The sequence below is a fragment of the Heterodontus francisci genome, chromosome 6 (genome assembly GCF_036365525.1).
Source record: "Heterodontus francisci isolate sHetFra1 chromosome 6, sHetFra1.hap1, whole genome shotgun sequence".
NCBI classification, from domain to species: domain Eukaryota; kingdom Metazoa; phylum Chordata; class Chondrichthyes; order Heterodontiformes; family Heterodontidae; genus Heterodontus; species Heterodontus francisci.
The window spans coordinates 152,894,817-152,915,221 of record NC_090376.1 but is presented as its reverse complement, the minus strand read 5'-3'; the positions used below and the strand labels follow the sequence as shown (position 1 = coordinate 152,915,221).

Genomic DNA, 20,405 nt, shown 5'->3' with positions numbered 1-20,405 from the left:
GCCGGACTCGCCATCAGTTATAGTGCGTCCTCCATCCTCCCCTACTAGCATTAATGCATCCTCCTCCAGTCTGCTCAAATATGCCAGGTTGACTATGCCACCACCGGTCCAGAACCCCCCTTGGGCATTATGTGCCCACTTCTGTGTATATACAAAGGACTTAGTTAAGACATATCACTTGGAAGATCACACACTCACCCCTTGGGCTAAGTGCTGAATCTCAAACCAATGCCAGTGAAGTGCATGGATGGAACACATCTGGACCACTGTGCGTCACAGATGTGCCCATTATACGGCCCAAGGCATGGCTGCAGTCAAGCACTGAACATGGATGGCTTCGACTTTGCAGCATCAGCACATAGACCCTCCTGTGCCACATAAAAGATGGGATGACTGTGGAATGCCCCTTACACTGGCAGACCACAGAATGTCATTGACCGGCTTGCGGCACTGGAGCCATGTCCACCTAACTACTCCACGGCTGCTGACCTCCTCCGCTACCTGCAGCCATGCCTTCCTTGTGACCTGGGAAGGCCTCCTTCTTCTGTCGGATGGGAAGAGGACCTCCCCAGGAGTGGAGGGAATGTAAAGATTCCTCTGAGAAGCGGGGGCCATGTGGCTACTTCTCCCTTCCATTCCTGCAATTAGGTTCTGGTGTGGTTCTGATTTTTCTCAAAGTGTTGGCTCGGTGGGCACTTTCAGTCCTCCTACAGTCCTTTCAATCTCAGTCCCTTGTTTTTCCCTCGCAGATGTGTAGTGTCTCCTCTCAATGTCCTCCTTCTTGCTTCAGGTAAGCCTCTCAGAGCCACAGAGATTGCTGAAAGCGTTTAAAGGGCTTTCAGCGAACTCTTGCGGGTCTCGCCCCGCCCCGCCCCCGCGGACACTCAGCCTCCCACCCGTGGATACCCTTTTCATTTGGAAATATGCCGCGGCGCTGCTAATTGGCTGCCCCACGCGTGATACCAACAGCAGTGAGGTACAGAGCGAGAGTCAGTTCTTCACCTGCTTCCTGCCTCATCGGACTCTGAGCCGCCGACAACAGTAAAATTCTGGCCTGTATTTTTGTTAAAGGAGTACCCTTTTCGTTAGCCTTGCAAAGCACAGTATAAAAGTCAAAATTACAATACTTTTATTAATATGGAGATATTGTTGGAGAATATTTTTTCCGATTGATGTCAATTGTACTCACATAAATTTGGTGTAATTTATTTTCTTATTTCTTTGTTGTTGCAGGACCTGGTCGTGCATTTAAAGCTATTGATTTTTCTCACCAAGGTCCGGCTTTTCTTACCTGGCATCGATACCATTTAATGTTGCTGGAGAGAGATTTACAGGTTAGACAGTCCAATAACCCTGGCTTAGTTTAATTATGGTGGTGAATTGTTTTAATTTGCAAATAGGTTTAATAGATGGGAAATAAAAAGAGGGGAGGGTGGTCTTGTGCACAGAAAAGTGTTACACTTTATACAACCCTTCCCCTTTGGAGATTCGTAATATATCTTGTTGTGTAATTCCAGTCCAAACCGCTTGGTGGTGTTCTTGTGACCCATTTCCTCATGGCTTCCATCCAAATACCGTTTCGCTTTTGTTGAAAAGAATGTTTTGTAATTAAATCAGCCTTTGGCAAATGTGGTGAAGATGCTCCTCCAAAGTATACTCTTTCATTTTTGATCGAGTGTCTGCAACTTCCACATATTAGCCCAGCTGAGGTTAGGAATTTACTGTGTGAGAAATTATAGACAAAAGGGGGATTTGTATTCTGGCGGCAGGGGTCCTGACACCCAGAGAAACCGACTCCGAGATCCCTGCGTCACCTCTTCTTCGGAAGGCCCGCCACATTTAGTGCCAATCAGGCACTTAAGTGGACAGTGGTGGGCCTTCCGCAGGATCAAGGACCCTGTCACTGGAAGTCCTGCCCTTGCAGAGCTGCCAGCCAATCAGAGGCTGGCAGCTGCAGTGCCACCACAGCGGCGGTGGCTACTGCTGCAGGTGCACCCACCGGAGGCCGAGGAGTGTTGCTGGAACCAGGCCTCAGGTAGATCAGGGCGGGAGGGGTCTTGCAGGGTGGGTGTCTTGGGGGAGGGTGGTAGGGGTGTTGGAAGTAAGCGCAGGGGTTTGCCCCTCAGCGGGCCCCCCTTCCTGATGCCAGGTCTCTCATTCAGGCAGTAAGTGCCTTTTAACAAGTGACTCGCCCCCCACAAGCAGCCGGGAAGCAGTCCGCACAGTTTTTTGTGCCATGCTTCCCGTGCAGCAATAGGTCCATCTGTCGCATGGCTAATTGCAGCTGCAATGGGAAGAGGCCCTTAATTGGAGGTTAATTACCTAGTTAAGGGCCTCAATTGGCCGTGGGGCGGGAAGGCCATTCACAGGTCTTCCCTCGCCAGGCTAAATTTTGGCAGAGGTGGGATGGTGGCTGGAACCCCCTGCCACCATCCCACCCGATTTTATGCTCTCCCTGCCTCCAAACCCGCCATGGGGAAGAGTATAAAATTCCACCCAAAGAGGTTATCTTGTGTCATTTCATGGCAAATATGCTTAACCACAAATATGCTACACCACTGAATCACTGTACATTTGCCTGGACCTAGTGTATATTTTCAACATTGAAGTGTAATCCAAGTTCTCTCTCTTAGAAACTCATAGGAAATGAATCATTTGCACTTCCATACTGGAATTTTGCCACAGGACGAAATGACTGTGATGTCTGCACAGTTCCTTTGTTGGGATCCATGCGCCTTGATGACCCAACATTAATAAATCAGAGTTCCAGGTTCTCACGGTGGGAGATTGTATGCAATAGGTTAGTGCTTGAATACTGCAGATTCCATTTGAGTTCTGATTTAACCACTATTGCAAATCAAAATTGCAGCATTAACTGCAGTTTAAAAGCACTTCATTGGGTGTAAAGAGCTTTGGGATGTCTTGTGGTTTTGAAAAGCGCTATATAAATAAAATTTATTTCTTTCTTGCTAGGTGATCTGTAAGTCCATTACTAATCAGAATATGTTTTGCTTAAGTGACTTTCTGATGCTATTAGTTCCTTCTATCCAAAATCCCATCTTGAATGGGATGCAGACTTGTTCTATAAATCCAATTGTCCACATAACTTCCAGCCAGACCAAATTTATATGCTATAATAATGGTAAATTCACAGATCCTGTGCAGCTATTGTGGAATCATGATCGGAGATAGCACCATAACACCAATATTACTGCTTCTCCGATCCACGCTCCTTTCATGCGCAGCTCCTCAGTGCGATTGAATTTTACTGTCACGTTTGTAACTTCCTTTAAAGCATCACTTTCAAGCTGTGCAACAGTTATACTATCAGTACAAATGTGATTATTGTAATTAATAAATGGATTCAGTCACTCAGTGCAACAGTGTGAATCAATTCCCTTTGAGTTATAGGACCAACACCAATATTGATCAAAAATGATTAACTCTATCGTTTACTTACTATAATCAAAGAAAGATATCAGTTTATCCTTTTCTCAGTCTCTTTTACATTGATATCCCCAAAAGGAATAAAGATCTACACATTGGACATTGTGCGTTACTGATCAGATGGTTATTATAGGTAATACTGATTTAAAAGTTGTCTCCTTGCTATTGGAATTTCTAATCAATTTTATTGTGATTTTTATGTAAAATTTGTAGTTTGGATGATTATAACCGCTTGGTGACTCTCTGCAATGGAACAAATGAAGGTCCAATCAGGAGAGGCTTTATGGAAAAGGGTAATGTACGGCTGCCAACCATGGAGGATGTTCGACGTTGCATGTCTATTAAAGAATTTGATACTCCACCTTATTTCCAGAATTCTAGTTTCAGTTTCAGGTAAGTAAACTTAGACGTGAAAAGGGAAATTACTGTTAATTTGTTTGACAATGCTTCATGAAAACTTTATGGAAATAGAAATGTCAAAGGAAAGCTGCAGATACTCTAGAGTTTATCATGCACCTCACTCAATGACCATCAGGAGACTGTGCACGGAAATTCCAGGCAAGTGTGATCCCCGAATATTTTGAGAGGTTAAATTGGGTCATATAGCGTCTGTTCTTTAGGCACCAACTAAGACTGGAAAATGGAATGTGAAATGTGCACGCACATGGGAAGTGCGCACAACACCATCTTGTTAAAGGGGTTTGTGCATGCACACCTAATGACTGGCGACAGCATGCAGAACCGCGAGATCGTGATGCAAATCATTGTGCATATTTGATTCGACGTCACCGCTACCATTTTGCAACTCCACACTCCAGTATAGCTGAACAGACCATTAAATGGAATCTAGGGCCCCCCACCAGCACTATTCAAAGGGATAATTAAGTACTTACAGGTTAGTTGTTGGGCTATTTCCTCTGGCTGCTGGTACAATTGTACACATTTTGGGAAGGTCCCTATACTTGGCTAAAGTTTAATTAAGTAATCTGGTCGGAGTGGCCTGGCTGTTCTTCCAGTACTTCTTGTGTCATTTAAAATCTTCTGCTGAAAAATGTTGCTTCCAGCCATGGGTGACCTGGTAGGATTTCCTCTGGGAATTGAACATGACTTGGAGAAAGAAGAGAGGCCACATAGAGGAGGATAATCTGCTCGAAGAAGGGGGAGTTGGAGGAGGAAGAGGAGAAGAAAGGCTCTCAGTAGGACACCATATCTGCAGAAGTCTTCAGAGAGCAAATCTCTGACCTCAACTTCCTCCAGTACCAATGCTTGAGACATCTTTGCTTCACAGGAGAGGTGATGACTGAAATCTGTCAACTGCAGCTTCAAAGCAGGGCAAGCACAGCATTGTCTGTGGTTGTCAAGGTGATGGTGGGTCTTAATTTATATGCGTCTGGCTCCTTTCAGGCTGTTGGTAGAGATATAAACAACATCACACATTTTGCAGAACACTGCGGTATAAGGGTCTCTGTACAATGAGAAACATATTCATCTTATTCCGTCTTGCCAGGGACAAGCAGGTAGAGTGAGCATGATTTACACTGATTGCAGGCTTCCCCAAGGTGCAGGGTGCAATTGGCTGTACGTACATTGCCTTGCCTGCTCATCTAAACTTGGCATATTTTTGCAATTAAAGGGAGCACATCATGCAGGTGAATGCCTGTTATCCTGGTAGCAGTCACAATTCCTTCATTCTGTAGAAGTGCTTTGTTCTACCTGTATTTGAACCAGCATGGCAAGTCAAAGACTGGCTTCTGGGTGGCTCATGAGTTTGGTTAGGAACCCATGCAAATGTGCACAGCAGGCCTACAATGAGAGCAATGCTGCCACAAGCAACATTATAGAGCAGACCGTCAGCATCCTCAAGCAACGCTTTTGTGCCTAGACCATTTTAGAGGAGCCCTGCAGTACTCAGCTGAGCAGGTATTGAGTTTAGTGTGCTGAATGATGCACAACTACAAGGTGAGAAGCTGAGAAGTAGGAACATGAGGAGGAGAAAGTGGAGGAAGAAGGGAAGCTGCAACGTAGACAGCCCCTTTCTGCCAAGACTCTACATGAGCAAATTATTCATGAGTGATATCAGTAACCTCAACTACACCTCCCCCATTCATCAATAGTCCTATACTTATACCTCTCCTCTCTATCACTGACCATCACATTGTACTCTCTCTGGCAATACTTATTAGTTTTGGATACTGTTGAGGGAGATGGCTCTCCAGGGGAAGGCAGCAGTAGCCAGGTTCATGGCACCGTGGCTGGCTCTGCTGTTCGGAAGGGCAGGAAAAAGAGTGGAAGGGCTATAGTCAAAGGGGATTCGATTGTAAGGGGAGTAGATAGGCGGTTCTGTGGTCGAAAACGAGACTCCCGAATGGTATGTTGCCTCCCAGGTGCACAGGTCAGGGATGTCTCAGATCGGCTGCAGAACATTCTGAAGGGGGAGGGTGAACAGCCAGTTGTCGTTGTGCACATAGGCACCAATGATATAGGTAAAAAACGGGATGAGGTCCTACAAGCAGAATTTAGGGAGTTAGGAGCCAAGTTAAAAAGTAGGACCTCAGAGGTAGTAATCTCAGGATTGCTACCAGTGCCACGTGATAGTCAGAGTAGAAATGAAAGAATAGTCAGGATGAATGCGTGGCTTGAGAGATGGTGCAGGAGGGAGGGGTTCAGATTTTTGGGACATTGGGACCGGTTCTGGGGGAGGTGGGACTGTTACAAATTGGACGGTCTACACCTGGGCCGGACTGGAACCAATGTCCTTGGGGGTGCTTTTGCTAACTCTGTTGGGGAGGGTTTAAACTAATGTGGCAGGGGGTGGGAACCAAATGAGGAGGTCAGTGGACAGTAAGGAGGTAGTAACTAAAGCCTGTAAGGAACTAGATAATGAAGTCAGCGTGACTAAGGGAAAGAATAGGCAGGGAGCAGATGATGTACGCAAAGGGACTGGTGGTCTGAGGTGCATTTGTTTTAATGCAAGAAGTGTAGTAGGTAAGGCAGATGAACTTAGGGCTTGGATTAGTACCTGGGAGTATGATGTTATTGCTATTACTGAGACTTGGTTGAGGGAAGGGCATGATTGGCAACTAAATATCCCAGGATATCGATGCTTCAGGCGGGGTAGAGAGGGAGGTAAAAGGGGTGGAGGAGTTGCATTACTGGTCAAAGAGGATATCACAGCTGTGCTGAAGGAGGGCACTATGGAGGACTCGAGCAGTGAGGCAATATGGGCAGAACTCAGAAATAGGAAGGGTGCGGTAACAATGTTGGGGCTGTACTACAGGCCTCCCAACAGCGAGCGTGAAATAGAGGTACAAATATGTAAACAGATTATGGAAAGATGTAGGAGCAACAGGGTGGTGGTGATAGGAGATTTTAATTTTCCCAACATTGACTGGGATTCACTTAGTGTTAGAGGTCTAGACGGAGCAGAATTTGTGAGGAGCATCCAGGAGGGTTTTCTAGAGCAGTATGTAAATAGTCCAACTCGGGAAGGGGCCATACTGGACCTGGTGTTGGGGAATGAGCCCGGACAGGTGGTTGAAGTTTCAGTAGGGGACTACTTTGGGAATAGTGATCACAATTCCGTAAGTTTTAGAATACTCATGGACAAAGACGAGAGTGGTCCTAAAGGAAGAGTGCTAAATTGGGGAAAGCCAACTATACGAAAACTCGGCAGGAGCTGGGGAATGTAGATTGGGAGCAGCTCTTTGAAGGTAAATCCACATTTGATATGTGAGAGGCTTTTAAAGAGAGGTTGATTAGCGTGCAGGCGAGACATGTTCCTGTGAAAATGAGGGATAGAAATGGCAAGATTAGGGAACCATGGATGACAGGTGAAATTGTGAGACTAGCTAAGAGGAAAAAGGAAGCATACATAAGGTCCAGGAGGCTGAAGAAAGACGAAGCTTTGAAAGAATATCGGGAATGTAGGACCAATCTGAAACAAGGAATTAAGAGGGCTAAAAGGGGTCATGAAATATCTTTAGCAAACAGGGTTAAGGAAAATCCCAAAGCCTTTTATTCATATATAAGGAGCAAGAGAGTAACTAGAGAAAGGATTGGCCCACTCAAGGACAAAGGAGGAAAGTTATGCGTGGAGTCAGAGAAAATGGGTGAGATTCTAAACGAGTACTTTGCATCGGTATTCACCGAGGAGAGGGACATGACGGATGTTGAGGTTAGGGACAGATGTTTGATTACTCTAGGTCAAGTCGGCATAAGGAGGGAGGAAGTGTTGGGTATTCTAAAAGGCATTAAGGTGGACAAGTCCCCAGGTCCAGATGGGATCTATCCCAGATTACTGAGGGAAGCGAGAGAGGAAATAGCTGGGGCCTTAACAGATATCTTTGCAGCATCCTTAAACACGGGTGATTTCCAGGAGGACTGGAGAATTGTTAATGTTGTCCCCTTGTTTAAGAAGGGTAGCAGGGAAAATCCAGGTAATTATAGACCGGTGAGCCTGATGTCAGTGGTAGGGAAGCTGCTGGAGAAGATACTGAGGGATAGGATCTATTCCCATTTGGAAGAAAATGAGCTTATCAGTGATAGGCAACATGGTTTTGTGCAGGGAAGGTCATGTCTTACCAACTTAATAGAATTCTTTGAGGAAGTGACAAAGTTGATTGATGAGGGAAGGGCTGTAGATGTCATATACATGGACTTCAGTAAGGCGTTTGATAAGGTTCCCCATGGTAGGCTGATGGAGAAAGTGAAGTCGCATGGGGTCCAGGGTGTACTAGCTAGATGGATAAAGAACTGGCTGGGCAACAGGAGACAGAGAGTAGTAGTGGAAGGGAGTTTCTCAAAATGGAGACGTGTGACCAGTGGTGTTCCACAGGGATCCGTGCTGGGACCACTGTTGTTTGTGATATACATAAATGATTTGGAGGAAAGTATAGGTGGTCTGATTAGCAAGTTTGCAGACGACACTAAGATTGGTGGAGTAGCAGATAGTGAAGGGGACTGTCAGAGAATACAGCAGAATATAGATAGATTGGAGAGTTGGGCAGAGAAATGGCAGATGGAGTTCAATCAGGGCAAATGCGAGGTGATGCATTTTGGAAGATCCAATTCAAGAGTGAACTATACAGTAAATGGAAAAGTCCTGGGGAAAATTGACGTACAGAGAGATTTGGGTGTTCAGGTCCATTGTTCCCTGAAGGTGGCAACGCAGGTCAATAGAGTGGTCAAGAAGGCATACGGCATGCTTTCCTTCATCGGACGGGGTATTGAGTACAAGAGTTGGCAGGTCATGTTACAGTTGTATAAGACTTTGGTTCGGCCACATTTGGAATACTGCGTGCAGTTCTGGTCGCCACATTACCAAAAGGATGTAGATGCTTTGGAGAGGGTGCAGAGGAGGTTCACCAGGATGTTGCCTGGTATGGAGGGTGCAAGCTATGAAGAGAGGTTGAGTAGATTAGGATTATTTTCATTAGAAAGACGGAGGTTGAGGGGGGACCTGATTGAGGTGTACAAAATCATGAGAGGTATAGACAGGGTGGATAGCAAGAAGCTTTTTCCCAGAGTGGGGGATTCAATTACTCGGGGACACGAGTTCAAAGTGAGAGGGGAAAAGTTTAGGGGGGGATATGCGTGGAAAGTTCTTTACGCAGAGGGTGGTGGGTGCCTGGAACGCGTTGCCAGCGGAGGTGGTAGACGCGGGCACGATAGCGTCTTTTAAGATGTATCTAGACAGATACATGAATGGGCAGGAAGCAAAGAGATACAGACCCTTAGAAAATAGGCGACATGTTTAGATAGAGGATCTGGATCGGCGCAGGCTTGGAGGGCTGAAGGGCCTGTTCCTGTGCTGTAATTTTCTTTGTTCTTTGTTCCTCCCTCAGTTCACCACAGAAATAAAAGCCACCAGAAATGCAAATTCAAATCCAAATTTATCAATTCACTACGAAATGATGCTGACAAAAAAACTCATCATGCTTGTGCATTACCTTCCATGTGTTCCTACGAGGTGCTTCCCCAGTGGCTGCAGCATTTAAGTGGAAGGCTGCTCCTTCAATTGAGGAGACTGCAATGGCCTTTGAGGATGACCTCGAGCAACTTTGGACCTAGAGGGCCTGGTTGCAGACTGCACCATCTTGGCCTGGACTGCAGCAGTTTGGGCTGGCTGCCTGACAGACAGCAGCAAGGGCACTGGCGTAGTGGCAAGAGGAATGCTGTCAGCCTGAGAGAAGACAGCAGGTTCTTGTTCGTTGGAGCCACTGTCACTCACATAGGCCGGTGCTTCAGCAATGCTGCTGATCTGTTCGAGAACAGATTGATGACCTGCTGTGATGCCCTGGAAGGCCCTTTCAACAGTGGTACCCAGAACCATGAAGGCAGCAGTCTGAGCTTGCAAGGCAGCAATCAGACCTTTAATGGAAGTTGTTTATGCTGCAATGGAAGTTGTGACATCAGTCATCAGATGCTGCCTCATTGTAGGTTCCATAGGTATGCAGATGAAGGTGACCATCCATACCGTGATGGAAAGGATGGGCTCCAAGCTCTGTGGAAAGCCCTGTCCCAAGTTGGTGCTGGACTCCGCCATGCCCCTTGACATTATGTAGAGGCTTTCTGGCAGGCTTTTCATTGCACTAAGCATTTGCTTGTGTACACGCATCCACCTTCTTCTGTAGTCTACCCTATTGAGATCTTCATCTGACTCCTGTGCAGCAGAACTAGTATGTGACCTCATCCTCTGGTGAGCTGGCATGTGCATTATTCTTTCCCTAATGTACATTTGTTCCTAGTGTCTCATCCCTTCGCTATCCTAGGCTCTAAATTACGTGCAATGCCAGTTGCTGAGCTGGTGGCTGCAAATCTAAGATCAAGTGATGCTGTCTTTTCATCATCACTGTCTTCTTTCTCTTCCTCCCCTGACTGGGAGGGTTCCAGTTCTTGGGTACCTGAAATGAAAAAGGGACCAGGGTGGGGTTGTGGTGAGGGGAGAGGAAAAAGTAAGAAGTGCATGCTTAAAACCATCTGCTGCTTGGGAGTCAGAAGAGAGTGTGAGATGAGGCAGAAATGAGGAGAAAGAAATAGGTATGCAGATACGCTCATCATTGATCCCTCCAGTCCTGCCAGTGGCCATGGCATCAGCGAAGCCCTTTCCCATAATGGCCAGCACTGGCTCCTCCATGGGGGTTAAAATGTGCAGTATTAAACACATGATTATTATATACCACTTAAATTTCTTCAAATAGGAACATGGGACTCTTAGGGCAAAAATCTCATCTGGGAGGAATGTAGGAAGCTGGAGAATGGCCCATTATTCGAATAGGGCCATAGAGATTGCTCTAGAGAAAGCAAGAGAGAGGAATGAGCACTGTCGCCTCTTAAAATGAGCAGATTCCAGAAGATGGGTGAAGGTGACTATTAGTATTAATGTCCCCTCCAAAACACTGCATTTGAAAGCAGTGCTGAAAAAAGTTTAATGATTTAATCCTGTCAGTTAGCACAAGAGAACCTACCATAATCTTCCACTAATGCAATTACATTTGGCACTGTAACTACCTCCCTGTCACACTGTTTTCAAGTACTTCCATAGGAAGATAAGAACAGTAGGCCATTTAACCCCATGAGCCTGCTGAGCCTTTCAATTAGTTCATGGCTGATCTTCATTTAAGTCATTGATAAATATAGTGAAAGGCTGAGACATCAGTATGGATCCTGAAGGACACCACGGGCTGAATTTGACAGACCCCCTGATGTTGGGGGCCTCAACACCGGGAAGGCCCGGCCCAATATTGCAGGCGGCAGCAAGGCCTCATGGCACACCCCTCCCTGCTGCCACTCAGCGACAGAATCCAAATTTACATATGTTAAATAATTTAAATATATGAACAAATGACCTTACCCGTTCTCGTCGTCCATTCCGGGGCAATATTGGTGCCGGTGGCCGGCACTCCCACGTCTTTGGATATTCGTCCGGGGATCCGAGGCGGAACACTGGTGGGGAGGGGGGAGCAGGTAAGTTTTTCAGTGCGGGGTCGGGGAGGTGTGAGGGGGACTGGTGTCAGAGTAATTTCATTGTTCTAGGGGATGGTGGGAAGGGGTAAAGTTTAAAGTTTATGAACTTTGGGCTGGAAGGTAAGTATTGTGGAGAGGGGAGAGGACAGGTACTTAATTCTAATGGTTATTGGGTGACGGTCAGGATCAACATAATTTTTTGCAATCATTTCTCCTTTACATATTTAAATTGCAAGTTAGGGCTCGAAGCCCTTTCAAAATGGCATCAGCACCTGCGCAAAGGCTGCTGACGCCATTGCCAGGGACGGACCACCTGCCCCCTTCATGTTATCGGGGTGGACGGTCTGCCCCAGCCATTTAAACATGTTGTCCGCCTGGGTGGTCTGGCATTGTTTACGACCACTGATGATTTCAGCTGCAGCAATGTGAAATGCAGCCCCACAAGCCACATCCTGGCAATTTGATTACATATGCTTTGGGCTGAAATTTCCTGACCCCATGGTGGTGGGCTTGGAGGCGGGGGGGACCGGGAAAATAGGGAGAAACTGTTAGGACAGCTCCCCTACGTATTCCCGCTACCCAGGAACTTGCCCTGACCGGGCAGAGAGTGAGATCGGCTACCCACTCCATGGAGGTGGGCAGCCAATTAAGATGATTAAGACCCCACTTAGAAGGGCCGCTGGCATTTTGCGGCTGGCAGAGTGGACACCCGCCATGTTCGGAGGCCACCACCTCAAACGAGGGACCGTCCCTGCAGCTGGAGGCCCCATGCCACAAAGACGGGGCCGCAGGCAGAAAAGGCTGCACACATGGCCCAAACAATGCACCCAGAGGTGCTTCTCCACCATTCAAGGGAACTAACAGGTTCACCCTTCATTATTTTTAATATAAATACACACCTCTGAAGGCGCTTCCATGTTCAGATTGCTTCACGGTCCCTGACCTGCCTCAGCAGCACCTACCTCTCCTGGTGGGGCTGCCGAGGCTCCAGAGCTGCCGGCGCTCTGATCCGACAAGCATAATTGGAAGCCCGCCCGGGTCAGCGAACAGCCAAGTAGGAGGCCGCCTCCAGGAAGATTGCACTGGAGGGCATGCTGTCGGCAAGCACATGAGGGATCTGGGTAAAGTAGATAGAGAGAAACTGTTTCCATTGGCAGAAATGTCAAGAACCAGAGGATACCCATTTAAGATAATTGACAAAAGAAGTAATGGCAACATGACGAAAAACCATTTTATGCAGCGAGTGGTTGGGATCTGGAGTGCACTGCCTGAAAGTGTGGTGGAGGCAGATTCAACTGTGGATCTCAAAAGAAAATTGGATAATTATCTGAAGAGAAAAAATTTGCAGGGCTATAGGGAAAAGTCAGTGAAGTGGGACTAGGTGAGTTGCAGAGAGCTGGCATGGACACAACGGACTGAATGACCTCTTTCTGTGCTGTAACTTCTATGATTCTATGAGACTCCCATTTGGTCCTGACATGGGGTCCTAAAGCCAATGGTAAAATCCAGCCCTTTATGTCTACTCTCCATCTACTGCCCATGTCAAAAAGTTACCTCCAGTTCCCTGTGCTTCCATTTTTGCTAACAGTCTCCGAGGGGAACCTATTGAACGTTTTCTGGATATCCATACAAAACATTGCCGAACAGGTCCACGATCTCCTGGTTTACTTCTCCCACCCTTTTTAAATATTGGTGACATTGGAAATTTTCCAATCCAAGGGGAAAATTCCTCAATCAGCGCGAGCATTTTCAACCTAATCATAAATATCAATGATACAGCTGGGTAATTTGTATCACACCTAGCCATTACCTGGAAGTATTCTTTCACTCATGTCCTTGCATGCAATCAGCACAAGAGAATCCTTGGGTGGAATTTAATCTGGCCCACGAGAGCGGATAATGAGGCGGGGGATGGGATGGGGGGGGGCGACTGTAGAATCAGGAGGGAAGGCAGTGGGGGTGAGGGGGGTAGAGTGTCTGTCGCCTTCCCGACTCCGTCCAATTCAATATGGCCTGCCCGTCCAGAAGCCAATTGAGCTCCATAAGTAGTCAATTAAGGGCCACTTAAGGCCTCTTCCCCGCCTCCGCTAATATTCTATCAGCAGCGGTGGGAGTGGCCATCCGCCATGTGGGCAGATGTAAAAGCTGGTGGTCTCCTGGCAGATCAGGGTTGGGGGAACCCTCCTGATTGGGCACCCTGTGGCGCAGGGAGGCCCCCGTCCACCAGCAAGGACTGTCCCCCCCCCACCCCCCACACTCCATCGCCCCCTTCCTTTACTAACACCACCACCATCCCTCACCCCCCACCCCCACCGGGGCCTGCCTGACTGGCCCCCAGTGAGCCCGACCTCACTTACCTGGGTTCCAGGGCCTGCTGCATCTTGCTGGTCCTGGCTGGGTGCAGTCCCAGCATTGGCCACCGCTCCCGGTAGTGCTGCTGGGACTGAAGAGACAGGATCTTCGCCCTTAAAGGGACGGGATCCCTGACACCTGGCAGTTAATTGCTTGATGGGCATACAATCATGTCGGGGCGCCTAGAAACGGCCATGGTGCGGTTACCTCCTGCTTTCTGACTCGCTGTCGGAGCCACTGTCTCTGGCATTAAATTAAACTCCTCTCTAATGTAGTTAAATACTAATACATATCTCATCACAGGTTGCACAGGACACTTGGATTTTATTGCATGTTAGCTTGAGCATTAAAATTTCTCATTTACTTTGCTCCTCTTGCAGGTGACTGCACACAACAGAGAGCGAACATTTACAAGGGCAGGAACCCCTAACTTGTGATCTCTAACTCCTGGAAATGTGGAAGTAGGATGGAAAGGATAAATTTAAACTGTAAAAAATAACAGAGTTTTGTCACACACCCTGCTCCAGCTCAGTGTTTGGGACAGATTTCTGCTGCTCCTCCTTCTCATCTTTATTCTTCCAGTCACTATCAGCAAAGCATACACTAAATCCGAAACCTAGAAGTGAAAGTAGTCAGAAATCACGCACTATTTACCTCATGAATATCACTTCAATATATCCATCCTGAGATATTATAGACAGTGAGAGTGCATTGTGTCAGACTCACAAAGTGAGTGTGCAGGAGCAGGTGGTAGTGATCGCAGAAGAGGAGGAGGATGAACCCTGCAGTCTGATGAGCCCGCTTGCATCCCAAGAGAACTGTTCACCATAGTGACCAGGACCTCACAGTACCTGTTTTTCTGTGATGTCAGCCTGTTTGCCCAATATCCAGTCCTGGCTGAGGCACAATTTTCTCCAATTAAATATTGGGAAGTGTGAAGCTATCATTTTGCCACCACCCCCCATCCCCCCAACCCCTCCCCCCCCCCCCCCCCCCCACCCCACCACCCAAACTCCATACTCATGCAGCAGGTTCTATTTCCCACTCCGGTCTAAATTTGAACCAGTTTCTATGAAACTTCGCTATCCTATTTGGCCCTGAGTTGATTTTCCTCATATAGGAAGAGGAGTTGGCCATTTAACTCCTCTAGCCTGTTCGACCATTCAATTAAATCATGGCTGATTTTTGACCTAACTCCATAATCCCACCTTTGCCCTGTATCCATTAATATCTTTGATTATCAAAAATCTATCAATCTCAGAATTAAAATTAACAATTGACCCAGCATCAACTGCCATTTGTGGAAGAGAGTTCCAAACTTCTATCATCCTTTTCCTGTAGAGGTATTTTCTAATCTTACCCCTGAAAGGCTTGATTCTAATTTTTAGCCTATGTCCCTAGCTCTCGATTCTTCAATCAGCAGAATAGTTTCCTTATAAGTTCCCCTTAAAACTTCTTGAAAACTTCCATCGAGTCACCCCTTAATCTTCTAAATTCCATGGAATACAACCCTAGTTTGTGTAATCTCTCCTTGTAACTTAATCCTTGTAGTCCAGGTATCATTCTGGTAGATCTACATTGAACTCCCTCCAAGGCCAATATATCCTTCCTAAGGTGTGGTGCCCAGAATTGAACATAATACTCCAGGTAACATTTAACCAGGGCGTGCGGTATGACTTCTAATGCCTTGTATTCATTTCCCTTTCTGATTATTTTTTGTACCTATCCATGACGTTTTAATGATCTGTGCACATGGACCCCTAAGTCTCTTTGCACCTCCACTGCGTGTAGCTTTTCACCATTTAGAAAGTTCCCTGTTCTGTCCTTTTTAGGTCCAAAGTTGGTGATCTTACAGTTGCCTACATTGAAATCCATTTGTCAGAGTTTTGCCCATTGACTTAATCAATTAATATTTTTTTGTAATTTCATGCTTACAATGCCGCCACCTTTGTTTTATGAGGAACTTTGGATATGTGCATTTCTATCCCATCACCTGTATCAATAATAAATACAATGCAGAGTTGAGGCCCCATCCCTTTGGAATGCCACTTGTCATATCCTGCCAATTATCCCAACTCTGTCTCCTGCCACTCAGTCAATTTCCGAACCAGGTCAATAATTTGTGCTCAATTCCATGAGCTTCAGCTAATAAGCTCTTCCGAGACACTTCTGGAAGTCTATGTAAATAACATTCACAACATGTATAGCCATTCCCCTGTCCATTATTTTAGTCATCTCTTCAAAAAATGTAATCAGGTTGGTCAGGCATGCACTACCCTTTACAAATCCATGCTGGCTTTCTCTGATCAGCTAAAAGTTTTCAAAGTGTTCATTCACTCCATCCTTACTTATAGATTCCAGTAATATCCCAATAACATATGGTAGGCTAACTGGTCTATATTTCCTTGGTTTCCTTCTCTCACCTTTCATAAACAGCAGCGATATTTGCAATTTTCCAATCTAAATGAATGGTTCCTGAATTGAGAGAACTTTAGAAGATCATAGTTAGGGCATCTGCAGTATTCTCACCTGCACCTGTTAAAACTCTGGGATGGAAACAGAATCAAAGAATCACAGAATAATACAATGCAGAAGAGGCCCATCGAGTCTGCACCGATGCATTAAAACACCTGACCTATCTACCTAATCCCATTTGCCAGCACTTGGCCCATAGCCTTGAATGTTATGACATGCCAAGTGCTCATCCCGGTACTTTTTAAAGGATGTGAGGCAACCTGCCTCTACCACCCTCCCAGGCAGGGCATTCCAGACCGTCACCACCCTCTGGGTAAAAAATTTCTTCCTCAAATCCCCCTTAAACCTCCCGCCCCTCACCTTAAACTTGTGACCCCTCGTAACTGACCCTTCAACTAAGGGGAACAGCTGCTCCCTATCCACCCTGTCCATGCCCCTCATAATCTTGTACACCTCGATCAGGTCACCCCTCAGTCATCTCTGCTCTGGTGAAAACAACCCAAGCCTATCCAACCTCTCTTCATAGCTTAAATGTTCCATCCCAGGCAACATCCTGGTGAATTGCCTCTGCACCCTCTCCAATGCAATCACATCCTTCCTATAATGTGGCGACCAGAATTACACACAGTACTCCAGCTGTGGCCTTACCAAAGTTCTGTACAATTCCAACATGACCTCCCTGCTTTTGTAATCTATGCTTCGATTGATAAAGGCAAGTGTCCCATATGCCTTTTTCACCACCGTATTAAACTGCCCTTCTGCCTTCAGAGATCTATGGACAATCACGCCAAGGTCCCTTTGTTCCTCGGAACTTCCCAGTGTCAGGCCATTCATTGAATACTTCCGTGTCACATTTACTCCTTCCAAAGTGTATCACCTCACACTTTTCAGCGTTAAATTCCATCTACCACTTTTCTGCCCATTTGACCATCCCGTCTATATCTTCCTGTAACCCACGACTCCACCTCACTGTTAACCACTCGGCCAATCTTTGTCATCCGTGAACTTACTGATCCTACCCCCCACATAGTCATCTATGTCGTTTATATAAATGACAAACAATAGGAGACTCTGCACAGATCCCTGTGGTTTGCCACTGGACACTGGCTTCCAGTCACTAAAACAGCCGTCTGTCATCACTCTCTGTCTCCTACAGCTAAGCCAATTTTGAATCCACCTTATCAAGTTACCTTGTATCCCATGTGCATTTGCTTTCTTGATAAGTCTCTCATGTGGGACCTCGTCAAAGGCTTTGCTGAAATCCATGTAAACTACATCAACTGCACTACCCTCATCTACACACCTGGTCACATGCTCAAAAAATTAAATCAAATTTGTTAGGCATGACCTCCCTCTTACTAAGCCATGCTGACTATTCCTAATCAAATTTTGCCTCTCCAAGTGGTGATAGATTCTCTCCTTCAGAATTTTCTCCAATAGTTTCCCTACAACTGACGTGAGACTCACTGGTCTGTAGTTCCCTGGCTTATCTCTACAACCTTTCTTAAATAGTGGGACCACATTAGCTGTTCTCCAGTCCTCTGGCACCTCCCCCGTGGCCAGAGAGGAATTAAAAATTAGGGTCAGAGCCCCTGCAATCTCCATCCTCGCCTCCCACAGCATCCTGGGACACAAATCGTCCGGACCTGGAGATTTGTCCACTTTTAAGCCTTCCAAAACCTCCAATACCTTGTCACTCCCTATGACAATTTGCTCAAGAACCTCACAGTCTCTCTGTCTGAATTCCATATCTATATCCTCATTCTCTTGGGTGAAGACAGATGTGAAGTATTCATTCAACACCCTACCAATGTCCTCTGGCTCCACCCACAAATTTCCCACTTGGTCCCTAATGGGTCCTACTCTTTCCCTGGTTATCCTCTTCTCATTGATATAGAATATCTTGGGATTTTCCCTACTTTTACCAGCCAGAGCTTTCTCATATCCCCTCTTTGCTCTCCTAATGGCTTTCTTAAGCTCCATCCTACACTTTCTCTACTCCACTAATGCTTCCGTTGATTTGCTCTTCTTGTATTTGCTAAAAGCCTCTCTTTTCCTTCTCATCGTACCCTGAATGCTTCTGGTCATCCATGGTTCTCTGGGCTTGTTGCTCCTACCTATTACCCTAGAGGGAACATGTTGGGCCTGTACCCTCCCCATTTCCTTTTTGAATGCCCCCCACTGCTCATCTGTAGATTTCCCGACAAGTAACTCTTTCCAGTCTACCTTGGCCAGATCCTGCCTTATTTTACTAAAATTTGCTCTCCCACAATCCAAAACCTTTTTTTGCAACCATCTGGTCCTGGCTCAGTTTATTGTGGACAGTCTCTGTCTCACCTCGTTGAAGTACTCCTTACTTAAGTCTAGAATGTTAGGGATGAATTTTAACATATTTACACCCATTCACAATAGGGGAGGCTGGTACCGGACCGTGAACCCAAATGTTTGTGCAGCAGGCTTTGTACAGTCACACCATTAGCATCCTGATTCCAGGTTTCCTGACCAATCAGAGTGATGATGGCCACACCTAAATGTTAGAGCCTCACTATTTAAAGGGACCCCATTAAGGGTCAGAATGGATCCATGAAAGAACAGTCAGGACAGAGAAAGCAAGTGCAATGATGGAGTCTCAACATAGGAAGGCTGCACCCGCCCCTCCCTGCCACCCCCAGTTCTCTGAGGCATTCCTGAAGATCATGCTACAGCCTGTAAGGGCCCACAGAAAACACTCTTCCCAATGGCTGGAAGGAAGAGGCCAACCTCTGCTGCCACTGTGCGTCGGTGGTGGGGGAGTGAATGGTGTGCCTATCAAGCAGGCTGCTTTGTCCTGGATGGTCATAGTCATAGTCATAGAGATACAGCACTGAAACAGGCCCTTTGGCCCACCGAGTCTGTGCCGAACAACAACCACCCATTTATACTAATCCGACATTAATCCCATATTCCCTACCACATCCCCACAATTCTCCTACCACCTACCTACACTAGAGGCAATTTACAATGGCCAATTTACCTATCAACCTGCAAGTCTTTGGCTGTGGGAGGAAACCGGAGCACCCGGCGGAAACCCACGCGGTCACAGTGAGAACTTGCAAACTCCGCACAGGCAGTCCCCAGAACTGAACCTGGGTCGCTGGAGCTGTGAGGCTGTGGTGCTAACCACTGTGCCGCTGTGCTGCCCCATGGTGTCAAGGTTCTTGAGTGTTGTTGGAGCTGTACCCATGTAGGCAAGTGAAGAATATTCCATCACGCTCCTGACTTGTGCCTTGTTGATGGTGGACAGGCTTTGGGGAGTCAGGAGGTGAGTTATTCACCGCAGGATTCCTAGCCTCTGACCTGCTCTTGTAGCCACGGTATTTATATGGCTACTCCAGTTCAGTTTCTGGTCAATGGTAACCCCCAGGATGTTGACAGTGGGGGATTCAGCGATCGTAATGCCACTGAATGTACTGTTCTGTGTTCTTTATTGACTGCTGGATGTGGCAGCACTTATGGGATCGCTTAGCTCTGTGTACCGCATGCTGCTTACGCAATTTGGCACTCAATTAGTCCTCTCTTGTCGTTTCACCAGGTTGACACCTAATTTTGAGGTATGCCTGATGCTGCTCCTGGCATGCCCTCCTGCACTCTTCGTTGAACCAGGTTTGGTCTCCTGGCTTGATGGTAATGGTAGAGTTGGGGACATGCCGGGCCATGAGGTTACAGATTGTGGTTGAGTACAATTCTGCTGCTGCTGATGGCCCACAGCGCCTCATGAATGCCCAGTTTTGCATTGCTAGATCTGTTTGAAATCTATCCTATTTAGCACGGGGATAGTGCCACACAACACGTTAGAGAGTATCCTCAATGTGAAGGCGGGACTTCGTCTCCATAAGAACCATGCAGTGGTCACTCCTACCAATACTGTCATGGACCGATGCATCTGCGGCGGGCAGATTGGTGAGGACGAGGTCAAGCGTGTTTTTCCCTCTTGTTGATTCCCTCACCACCTGCCGCATACCTAGTCAAGCAGATGTGTCCTTTAGTACTCGGCCAGCTCAGTCAGTAGTGAAGCTACCAAGCCACTCTTGGTGATGGACATTGAAGTCTCCCACCCAGAGTACATTCTGTGCCCTTGCCACCCTCAGTGCTTCCTCCATGTGGTGTTCAACGTGGAGGAGTACTGA

General features: G+C 46.7%; 1 protein-coding gene across 1 annotated transcript in view; it reads left to right on the top strand.

Moving 5' to 3' along the window:
• The window catches only part of dct (dopachrome tautomerase), a 54,432-nt gene that overhangs the window by 19,614 nt on the left and 14,413 nt on the right, over positions 1-20,405 (top strand). The window contains exons 3-5 of the mRNA XM_068032948.1: positions 1,234-1,334; positions 2,634-2,800; positions 3,661-3,840. Of these exons, the coding sequence (XP_067889049.1) occupies positions 1,234-1,334; positions 2,634-2,800; positions 3,661-3,840 (448 nt within the window). The remainder of the gene's footprint in view (positions 1-1,233; positions 1,335-2,633; positions 2,801-3,660; positions 3,841-20,405) is intronic.